We start from the raw sequence: 12541 nt of genomic DNA, 5'->3' as shown, positions 1-12541 counted from the left end.
CCTGATTACCAGGCGAGCGTGCTGACCACTACGCCACCAAGGCAGGTAAATAAAGAACAATAAGATTCCAATGCTCCCAGTACTAAAAGGCACATAGGTTCTGAGAGTGGCCAAATTGCTATCAAATAATTCCCATCAGTTTGGTATCTGTCCAACATTTTATTTCCCGTGTCCACTATGTGCCTACATTCAAACAATTAATTTACAAATTAATAAATCCACTGACTTCAGTTCCGTCGGAAAATCCAAATATATAAATACATACATATGTATTAAGAATATTAAAATAAATCTAGATAATATTTTTTATTCATAGTTTCCTTTGTAAAATGGAAACCATAGTTTATTAAGATCTCTATCGATTTTACTATTCTTGATCAAATTAATGGATTCGATAAGAATGGTGGACATATGGACATAAAGTTCGCAAAATTAGATGAAAACATTGATAAATTACATATATAGTGTTTAACATTTGAAAACAATAGACTAATAGACAGACAGCTGTCCACTATTTCCAATAGTTTGTAAAATGGAAACCATAGTTTATTAAGATCTCTATCGATTTTACTATTCTTGATCAAATTAATGGATTCGATAAGAATGGTGGACCTGTGGATATAAAGTTCGCAAAATTAGATGAAAATATTGATAAATTACATATTGTGTTTAACATTTGAAAACAATAGACTAATAGACAGACAGCTGTCCACTATTTCCAATAATTATCAGAACTTCGAGATCTCCAATAACTATCAGAACTTCGAGTGGAGAATCAGTTGATGATCTGCCAATTCCACTGAACAGACATCCGAAATTTTATTCGCGACTTCCAATATCCGAATCTCATTTGTTCAAGAGGTGGTTGACCGTCTATTACTACCATGATAATCGGTTTTACAATCTAGAGGTGAGTCTAACCACATAAACGAATATTTATGGAGATATCTACTCCAGAACTTTTGGGAGGAAAAAACCACTCAGGCTTTTTAAGTTTCCTCAAAATTCAAACGAAGCAAATAATTCTCGAATCAAATTTAAAATCTACGCCTAAGAATTCTAGAATGTACGGGAACAAAATGACAGAAAATCAGGATTTTTTTTTTCTTTTTAAGAGGTTTGACAGAGGGAACTGTAACTGCTATGGTTTTTTTTTTTTTTTTAAGAGGTTTGACAGAGGGAACTGTAACTGCTATGGTCTTATCGTCCCGAAATCGAAGAGAGAAGGAAGACAGGATAGGAGAAAGCCAGCCGTTCCGAGAACGAACATTATACCATCAGGATAAAATCCGCCTCGGGCGGGAATCGAACCCGCGGCCTAGCGCTTACAAGGCAGACGCACTACCAACTAAGCTCACTAGGCTGGCTAAATCAGGATTTAGAACCTTTGGAAGAAGGTTTATTTTCCTCCAATTATGAGCCTCTCCTACACTTTCCTGTTCGTGATTAGCACAAACCACAAACGAAATCAAGAGCTCTATCAAGAGTTGGTTTATGTTAAATGTGTAAAATGGCAAAATACTACGAAAACCAAACACAGCAAATTCAAATTCCTAGTTTAAACACATCAAGAAGGTACGACAAGTTAGTATACAACAGAATAATTTGAAGGAAATGAGAGAAACAATTGATGAGGTGCCCAAAGTTTGGGTTGCCAGATGACACAGCATACTATTCAAACAGAATTGTTACATTAAAATCAGATGGAAATGATTAAAAATCTTTCAAAACATCGAATCAAGAGTTGTGAAAGCTGACAAGGAAAAGGATTGGTTACAATTTACAATAGATGAATGGAATATGTTAAGATAGTAAGAAAACGGATGTTAGTCCTAAAAACCTGAACACAAACACTGAACTCACTGAAGACCTCAAAGGTTTGAACACTGCCAGCTTTACTTACAGGGGACGGATAGTAAGAGAACACAGCTATTAGTCGTAAAGACCTCAACACACACTGAAGACCTCAAAGGTTTGAACACTGCCAGCTTTACTTACAGGGGACGGATAGTAAGAGAACACAGCTATTAGTCGTAAAGACCTCAACACACACTGAAGACCTCAAAGGTTTGAACACTGCCAGGTTTACTTACAGGGGACGGATAGGTCATTAGGCCTGGCGGGCAGGATTTAGCCACCGCCGCCGAGGCTGTTACTATCTGGGCAGAGGACATGCAGGACATGGAGTGCAAGGCCTTCTCCTTAGCCGTCAGATCTGGTACCACCTGGGACAGTACACACAAGTTAAGGACCCAATACTGCAGGTCGTTAAGTACCCAAATTAAAGCTCGTGAAGTATCCAAGATTCGTAGAAGCTTAACACATCCTTTAGGGCTGTTTGACCCTACATCTAAGCCTCGGAGTGGCTTTTTGTGTACGTCACGTACTCAAACTAAATCTTGTCTCTGTGACCAAATGGTCAAGAGCACGTACTCTCGATTCGAGGAGGTCATGTCGAAAAGTTTCGCCAATCCTGTCGAAAAATTTCTAAACTGTTTCTACTTCTAGGCAAAGACGTATCCTAAAGGAATTCGAAAGAGCTTTCTACACCAAAGTGATTTGACTGATTGTTTACCAATGCATTTTATCTAAGGTCTACTCACTTGCTTTCTTTCCGTGTTTTCTTTTATCTAAGGTCTAATATGTTGATACTTGATAGTCAGGGACTTTAAAAATCTGGGATCATTCACTCCCTAATGCCCAGGAGCTAAGGTACTTCCTTATGAAATATCGTACTATAAAGACTCAAAATGAATGAGAAAACTATTGGGCAGATTGTTTTTTTTTTTTTTTTTTTTTTTTTTTTCCAAATTGCCAAATGAGAGATCGAAAAAGAGATTGATTTATCATGGTCATGAGCAATTGTTGTTCCTATGATAACATGACGTTATCGATCATGAGGTTCATCATGAGATTATTGAGTAATTGGTTCTATATATGACATGGCGTTCCTATATGAAAACATGAGTCCTCTGATATAGGTATGAGAATCCTATGATATATGTATATGGGAATCCAATGAGTCCTCTGATATTGACCCACACCCACTGGCAACACTTCGTAGGAGTCACGGAACTAAAGCAAAACACACTAGAATATACCCACTGATTTGAAAAGGTGAACATTGTAAGGAGGAACACAGAATATAAAATTTTATGTTACTTTTAAGATTTTTCTTTTTTCAATGAAAACTCTGATACCAAAGAGATCAAGTGAAGTAGATTCACATTTCCAATGCGGAAAGACAATGAACATTTTGAACATTCCCTAGTCTTTCCGGAATGGCCTTTTTCAAGAGTACTCAGTTGCTATCATGCGCGAACATCTTTTAATAATTTACTGTTCTTCAAAACTCGTTTTACATTTATTTGTATTTGTTGAAGTGCGCTAACATTGATTCAAAACTTGAAGATTTCAAGTAACCTTACACTAGATAGTTTGTGAGTCGACATCATGCGCGAACATCTTTTAATAATTTACTGTTCTTCAAAACTCGTTTTACATTTATTTGTATTTGTTGAAGTGTGCTAACATTGATTCAAAACTTGAAGATTTCAAGTAACCTTACACTAGATAGTTTTCATGCGCGAACATCTTTTAATAATTTACTGTTCTTCAAAACTCGTTTTACATTTATTTGTATTTGTTGAAGTGTGCTAACATTGATTCGAAACTTGAAGATTTCAAGTAACCTTACACTAGATAGTTTTTGAGTCGACACAATACTTGAGCTTTTCCAAATACTTGGAAATTTAGATATGTACTTGGGTGTATTTCATGCTGCACTTGTTACTGCAGTGTATTAGTTCATTCGTATTAAAAAGGACGCAATATGAAAGGGAATCCAAAAGAGGACTTCTTTAATATAGTGAGTCGACACAATACTTGAGCTTTTCCAAATACTTGGAAATTTAGATATGTACTTGGGTGTATTTCATGCTGCACTTGTTACTGCAGTGTATTAGTTCATTCGTATTAAAAAGGACGCAATATGAAAGGGAATCCAAAAGAGGACTTCTTTAATATAGGTGCCTATTTTGGGCTCAAATTTCAACTTCTGGCCTTATTTTTGGTCCACTAACCCATTTCTACATTTTAGTTACGATTTTCTTTTTCTTTATTAATCAAAATTTCAGCTGCGTTCATAGCATAAGTAATAGAAACTTACAAGCAGCAAAATCTGACATGATATTTAACGAAAATATTGCTGAATTCTAAGTTTTCGTCGGCTCCACTTGGGCTTTCAACTATTTTAGGAACACCCTGTATTGTGATTCAATAGATGCATAGCAAGATATATAAATAGATATAACGGCTCGGCAGAGTGACTCATTGGTAACATGAGGTGATTACTCATTGTAGATTGGAGCTACAGTATGTTTATGTACTTTAGGAGCTCAGGTAAATATCTACAGGTCGTAAATACAGGGTGAAAAATAAAGCACAGCTGGAATATAGTTAACTGTGGTTTTCAAAATAAAAATAATAAATGGAGGGGGGAGTCATATCTTATTACCCATCCCCACACTCAAAGTAACGTCTTTCATACGTTTTTTTAAGGTTTAAAAATGCCTTGTCGTTTCAATTGTCCATAAGCATCTTTGGGAAAGGCCTCGCAAAGGCCGAGGCCCCATTGGGTGTTTATCGTTTCCTCTTTCGAGAGTTGTTTTCCCCCTATTAGAGCTTCTGCTAAAAGTTACATTCAATCTTATTGTTACCTAGCTTTGTACACTAAAAAGATTTCCTGGTACATCTTGCTGTGTTAAGCTTTGTCCACACATAGTCGACCCCGTCGATCGACGAGGTGAATCTATCTAGTCGAGGCAGTGTACGGTACGGGGTCGACTATGTGTGGACACAGCTTTACAGCACTGTACTTTACTATCACCCAGTATCCTACACAATGTTTACACTACTACCTTTCACCTCTTCGCAATGGTAAAACCTTGTAAGTTGCTATGATTTTTATGTGCCAATATAACTCGTATACATAGTAAGGAAAAAATCCTGTGCAGTTTTGTTTTATTTGTAATGTAATAGGTGAGCTTGATACCTTGTATCTTGTAAACTTGAGCCACCATTCTGACATTTGCAATGAGATAATATGGTTCACGGCTCTACAAACTTCAAGTGTAAAAAATACCTAATGCACTACAAGCTTCAAGTGTAAAAAAACCCAATACACTACAAGCTCCAAGTGTAAACATAGGTACCTAATAACTACAAGCTTTAAATGTAAACATATCTCGTAAATGTGTAAATATGAGCACCAAGATGTAAAAAAACTCTCGGAAGAAAAAAAGAAAGAGAAAATGTTGCCATAATATTGTAGGTAACTTTGTTCAGGACAGCCACACTACTATTATGTCACGTGAACTCATGTGACATGATAGTAGTGTGGCGTGACATAATAATAATCATGTCACGTGAACTCACGTGACATGACGTGAAGGTAGTGTGTTTCTATCTTTATTGTGACAAACTTCTTAAATAAATAATTGAAACTAAAACGTCATGTTTTGGATAACACTTGAGCCCGCGACTCCGAATCCCCAAGGGAGCGGAACGCAGGTCTCATTACATTACATTGAAATAGGGGTCTTTTCTGATGAAATTCCTGTGTGCGGAGTGCAGGAAACGCAGGTCTCAACTTACTGTGCTCTCTGGTTCCCGATTATCTTCCATGTAGGCGAAAAACTCGACCAGACGAAGTTTTTGCGTGGCGATGGCTCTTCCCTCCCAGGGAGGGAGAGAGGAGGATTGAAGCTCAGGAGGGACTGTGGTGGACACTGTGGAGGGGGGTTTGGTGCCCCCGGAGTAGGGAGGTTGGGTGAACGGCTTGACACTGGGGGAAGAAGAAAAGAAAACAAATTAGTACATAATTATTAAATAAATTTGAAATAATAATAATAATAATAATAATAATAATAATAATAATAATAATAATAATAATAATAATAATAATAATAATAATAATAATAATAATAATAATAATAATAATAATAATAATAATAATAAAAAAAAGAAAAAAAAAAGTTGGAATCTTTCTTTTTTTTTTTTTTTTTTTTTTTTTTTTGCTAAGGTCTTATCGTCCAGAAATGGAAGATAAAAGGACGACAGGATAGACGAAAGCCAGCCGTTCCGAGAACAAACATCCGTTCAGGATAAAATCCGCCCCGGAAGGGCATCGAACCCGCGGCCTAGCGGATACAAAGCAGACTCATTTTGATTGTGTGATTTCCAAAAGTTTAAATTCTCAACAAATTTAACTGGGAATTTTTTGTCGTCTAGTGAAAAATATCAACAATTCGAGGTAATGATGAATGAGTGAAATATGTATACCTACATAATTCCAAAATCCATATCCATCATTTACCAAGAAAAATATTACACTTAGGTAAAGCATAAGGGAGCGAAAATTCCCCAAATGACAAGAAACGTCAATCGGAACACTAATTAAAAAAATACCTGCAAGTAGTATACTTTGGTATTTCATTCAAAATAAGACTGACAAGACAAGGATTGGAGAAAAAATCCAACCCTGACCAATTGATATGAAACAAGTGGCCAACCAATTTGTCACACAACCAGTTGTGGTGGATAAACCAAGATTTTTTTTACTCAAATCAAGGTAACTAATTTCGCCATAATCACAAATCAGCAAAAAACATACTTCTCAGTTATTTAAAATCAACAGAAGTCGAGTTTCCTATGGACCGGATTTTAAACTCCATCATGTGGCATTAATTAACATTTAATGTTTTATTTAATTTGTAGGCGTGGCAAACAATATCTCCAATAGTGTAAAATGGAGTTGCAAAGTATTATCGAGAGGTATAACCTACTAGCAAACCCAATTTTGGTATAACCTACTAGCAAACCCAATTCTACTTGTCTTATAGGGGATTTCTATCATGTGGCATTAATTAACATTTAATGTTTTATTTAATTTGTAGGCGTGGCAAACAATATCTCCAATAGTGTAAAATGGAGTTGCAATTATCGAGAGGTATATATGTATAACCTACTAGCAAACCCAATTCTCTTAAGCCACTTTTAATGGGCCCATGATTTGACATTTGACTCGTGTTGACCCAGCACCTAAATGGGAAGTACTGTGTCTCTTCTCGTCTACCTGATGGATGGGCATGTTACGACACAGACCACACGAGTCTAATGTAGTAGTTGTTTCATTGCTACGAAATAATAACGGCGGTACATAAGTGATGCATACTACGGAATGGGTATGCTACGACACAGACCACACGAGTCTAATGTAGCAGTTGTTTCATTGCTACGAAATAAAAACGGCGGTACATAAGTGTACCAAAAAGGGTACACTATGTATTTCGTCTTCTTCCTTCTTCGTACGAATGTTCCATAGTAAAATCTCAGTTCAGTCCGCGGACAAATTCACCTTCTAGCAGTGAGATGGGATATTCGAAACTCTCTTGCATATTAGACCAGGAGCTAGCGATGAAAAACTCACCTCACAGGTATCAATAGGTTTGATAGGGAAAGGTGAGTAAACACAGAAATTGGAAGTCTTACCGGGTGCTTGATTCCGCTACATCCGATTGAAAAATAGTTTTGCTTCAATTTAATCATCTTTGTGTTTTACAATGATTTATTGCAATACCTATTGGGAACAAATTTGGAACACCTTTAGAATGAGAATTTCAATCCACAGTGTTTTATTGGTTTCCTTGTTGATCGATCAACATGATCCGCTGATCGATCAACATGAATCATGAAAATGAAATGATGGTTTACCCCGTTTATGTGCAACAGTCCTAAAGGTTCACTGGGACTAGAATTTTGGTAATCTCCAGGATAAACTAATTCAATGGGCGGGACCTTTACCACAGTCCACAATAAACAACAATATCTACATTTCCCAATAGAATAAGTGGAAACTGACATCTGATGAAACACAATATGTAAATTTTAGAAAACTTGTAAAATACTAAAATAAAAGACTACAAGTTTCCTAAATAAACAGAGCTCCAGACTTAAAAGGTCTTTCTCTTTTCAGTCTCCGTTAGCAATTCCGTACCATATAGCGTTAATACTTGTGACCAACTCTCCACGGCTTAGTTACCGGAGTACCAGGAGAGTTAGGTACTCTGATCACCGCCGGAAGTAATAAACTATAAAAATCAGCAATTACCGATTTAGTGTCATGTTCTCAATACATACCTAAACGATCATCGATGTGTATACAAAACCTTTTCAGTCTGGATCGTAATAATATGCCTGAACAACACTTTATCAACCAAAAAACCAGTTGGGCTGAGAATTTTCGAGATTTTAATGTCCTACTATCACAGTTCAGAGTGTGAGTCATGGATCACTATGGGAACTGTAGATCAATACTGCGATAAAAGTTTATTCATAGTGATACAAGTTTAATCACTGAGGATCAGTACTGTGATAAAAGTTTAGTCACACTTGATGAGTAGTGTTTGTAGAAAGTGCACTTTTACCGCCATGGGAGGGGGATGGTACAGACTACAAGGCGCCAGTTGAACTCATTGAGGCTTTTGAGAAATCTAAAATGAATGTTCTTTTTACTTTCCTTATCCTATAGTTTCTTCATGACTAAGAGATGACGTGGACATCCTTGAGGAATCATTTTGGTGCATAATTTTTGAATGAATGGACCAGGATTTATGACTAGTTTTTGCCAACCTCAGTGATGTAGTGGATAACGTGTTGGACTTCGTTGAGCTTGTAGAAATCAAACGGGACTTATCAAGCTGTTAGCTTAACAGGCCTTCTAACGGCTGAAAAAATATTGGTAAAATTTACCCTTAATCTTCAAGGTCAGTAAAAAAAAATCTGTCAGACTAAACGATAAATAAAAACGACTTACGACTTTAAGTTTGGCCTGGATCTCCCTCAGTTTCCGTCGGGCGAGGACCTGTATGTGAGAGCTGTACTACGAAAACCAAACACAGCAAATTCAAATTCCTAGTTTAAACACATCGAGAAGGTACGACAAGTTAGTATACAACAGAATAATTTAATTTGAAGGAAATGAGAGAAACAATCAATAACAATTTATTGATGAGCTGCCCAAAGTTTGGGTTGCCAGATGACACAGCATACTATTCAAACAGAATTATTACATTAAAATCAGATTGAAATGATTAAAAATGTCTACAAACATCGAATCAAGAGTTGTGAAAGCAGACAAAGAAAAGGATTGGTTACAATAGATGAATGGAATATGTTAAGATAGTAAGAAAACGGATGTTAGTCCTAAAAACCTCAACACAAACACTGAACTCACTGAAGACCTCAAAGGTTTGAACACTGCCAGCTTTACTTATGTTAGTCCTAAAGACCTCAACACACACTGAAGACCTCAAAGGTTTGAACACTGCCAGATTTCTCGTCCTGGTTTTGCCTGTGCGGAGTTTGATATACCTGGCGATCAGCTCGTTGCGTCCTGGAACACGAAAGGTCGAGGGTTCGACATTAAGAGGGAACACGGAAAACAGTCTAGATATTGAGAAATATTATGAGGGATAAAATCAGTCAATGATCCCTCTAACTTAGAGTAACTATTTTTTTTTTCTACGGACTAAGAAACTAAGCTCATCTAAAGAAGTTCTAATTATGCTAGTACACTACAGCTGTGTCCCCACATAGTTGACGGTCGTCGATCGATGTCGACTGAAACCGTCCACATTACCTCGACAGCATAGATTCACCTCGTCGTCGATCAACTATGTGTGGGCACAGCTTGATAGCGTAGACGCTGTTTAACCATATAAACATAAATAAATGCAATGTGTTTCTCGTCCTGGTTTTGCCTGTGCGGAGTTTGATATACCTGGCGATCAGCTCGTTGCGTCCTGGAACACGAAAGGTCGAGGGTTCGATATTAGGAGGGAACACGGAAAACAGTCTGGATATTGAGAAATATTATGAGGGATAAGATCAGTCAATGATCCCTCTAACTTAGAGTAACTATTTTTTTTTCTACGGACTAAGAAACTAAGAAGTTCTAAAAATGCTAGTACACTACAGCTGTGTCCCCACATACTTGACGGCCGTCGATCGATGCCGACTGAAACCGTCCACACTACCTCGACAACATGGATTCACCTCGTCGTCGATCGACTATGTGTGGGCACAGCTTGATAGGTTAGACGCTGTTTAACCATATAAACATAAATAAATGCAATGTTCTAAACTTTTACTACGCTCACAATCACGCCAGAAGTAAAAACTCGACCAGGAAGTGGACAGTAAAAACTTTTGTTGCTTATTAGGTGGAGAGCTTTCAGCTTTTTTATGTAGGGTATGTTGAGGACTTTTTCATTTTATAGTTTGTATACTGCCAATTGAGTAATGGACGGGGGAACGGGACAAAGTTATTGCGTTGAATATTGTGGAACAAAGTCTGTTTCAACCCTTCTCAGGCCTCGGGAGTTTGGGCCCATTTGTAATTCAGGAGTTTTAAAGTTGTGTATGAATGTTGTTGTGTACTTGACCGATCCTATGGTTAAAGAATAAAGAGCTCTGAGCAGCTAGCAGCTCAGAGGCAAAGCGTTGGACATGTAACTCAGAGGCTGAAGTTCGAATCCCCATAAAAAATTTGTATATACTGCCAATTGAGTAATGGACGGGGGAACGGGACAAAGTTATTGCGTTGAATATTGTGGAACAAAGTCTGTTTCAACCCCTCTCAGGCCTCGGGAGTTTGGGCCCATTTTAATTCAGCAGTTTTATAAAGTTGTGTACTTGACCGATCCTATGGTTAAAGAAGCTTTCAGCTTTTTTATGTAGGGTATGTTGAGGACTTTTTCATTTTATAGTTTGTATATACTGCCAATTGAGTAATGGACGGGGGAATGGGACATGGGACAAAGTTATTGCGTTGAATATTGTGGAACAAAGTCTGTTTCAACCCTTCTCAGGCCTCGGGAGTTTGGGCCCATTTGTAATTCAGGAGTTTTAAAGTTGTGTATGTTGTGTACTTGACCGATCCTATGGTTAAAGAGCTCTGAGCAGCTATAGCAGCTCAGAGGCAAAGCGTTGGACATGTAACTCGGAGGCTGGAGTTCGAATCCCCATAGAAATTAAAGTTTAGTCACACTTGATGAGTAGTGTTTGTAGAAAGTGCACTTTTACCGCCATGGGAGGGGGATGGTACAGACTACAAGGCGCCAGTTGAACTCATTGAGGCTTTTGAGAAATCTAAAATGAATGTTCTTTTTACTTTCCTTATCCTATAGTTTCTTCATGACTAAGAGATGACGTGGACATCCTTGAGGAATCATTTTGGTGCATAATTTTTGAATGAATGGACCAGGATTTATGACTAGTTTTTGCCAACCTCAGTGATGTAGTGGATAACGTGTTGGACTTCGGATCTGTGGGTTAGTGGTTCGAATCTAAGTAATATAATTCGATAAGTGTATGACTCGTAAATCGGGAACGACATTTGTGGCAAGAGTTTAAGTATAAATAGCGATAAATAAAAACGACTTACGACTTGTTTGGCCTGACACAACCTTTTCAGTCTGGATCGTAATAATATGCCTGAACAACACTTTATCAACCAAAAAACCAGTTGGGCTGAGAATTTTCGAGATTTTAAAACCTTTTCAGTCTGGATCGTAATAATATGCCTGAACAACACTTTATCAACCAAAAAACCAGTTGGGCTGAGAATTTTCGAGATTTTAGTGTCCTACTATCACAGTTCAGAGTGTGAGTCATGGATCACTATGGGAACTGTAGATCAATACTGCGATAAAAGTTTATTCATAGTGATACAAGTTTAATCACTGAGGATCAGTACTGTGATAAAAGTTTAGTCACACTTGATGAGTAATGTTTGTAGAAAGTGCACTTTTACCGCCATGGGAGGGGGATGGTACAGACTACAAGGCGAACTCAATGAAGCTTTTGAGAAATCTAATATGAATGTTCTTTTTACTTTCATTATCCTATAGTTTCTTCATGACTAAGAGATGACGTGGACATCCTTGAGGAATCATTTTGGTGCATAATTTTTGAATGAATGGACCAGGATTTATGACTAGTTTTTGCCAACCTCAGTGATGTAGTGGATAACGTGTTGGACTTCGGATCTGTGGGTTAGTGGTTCGAATCTAAGTAATATAATTCGATAAGTGTATGACTCGTAAATCGGGAACGACATTTGTGGCAAGAGTTTAAGTATAAATAGCGATAAATAAAAACGACTTACGACTTGTTTGGCCTGACACAGTTGCAATGGATTTCACCAACCCAATTTTCAGCCCCTAACAGCCTGTTAGCTTAACAGCCCTCTAAGCACTGTTGAGCTTATAAAAATCAAACGGGACTTAACAAGCTGTTAGCTTAACAGGCCTTCTAAGGGCTGAAAAAATATTGGTAAAATTCACCCTTAATCTTTAAGATCAGTAAAAAAAAAAAAAAAAAAAAAAAAAAAAAAAAAAAAACTTGACAAATTTTTTTAAACAAACTTGAAAAAAATATTTTTTTTTCACCTGTTATTGCTGGCTTCCAAAACAGGAAG

At 37.2% G+C, this 12541-nt stretch overlaps 1 protein-coding gene across 1 annotated transcript in view; it reads right to left on the bottom strand.

Moving 5' to 3' along the window:
• Positions 1–1871: 1871 nt before the first annotated feature.
• Positions 1872–12541, bottom strand: part of LOC103515650 (protein scalloped-like) — a 36977-nt gene continuing 26307 nt past the window's right edge. The window contains exons 4-5 of the mRNA XM_026828270.1: positions 8876–8939; positions 1872–2225 (exon numbers count right to left, since the gene is read on the bottom strand). Coding sequence (XP_026684071.1) covers positions 2043–2225; positions 8876–8939 — 247 coding nt within the window. The 3' untranslated portion in view covers positions 1872–2042. The remainder of the gene's footprint in view (positions 2226–8875; positions 8940–12541) is intronic.

This window comes from Diaphorina citri, unplaced genomic scaffold (genome assembly GCF_000475195.1).
Source record: "Diaphorina citri unplaced genomic scaffold, Diaci psyllid genome assembly version 1.1 scaffold1388, whole genome shotgun sequence".
NCBI lineage: Eukaryota > Metazoa > Arthropoda > Insecta > Hemiptera > Psyllidae > Diaphorina > Diaphorina citri.
This window is presented reverse-complemented; position numbering and strand designations above follow the sequence as displayed.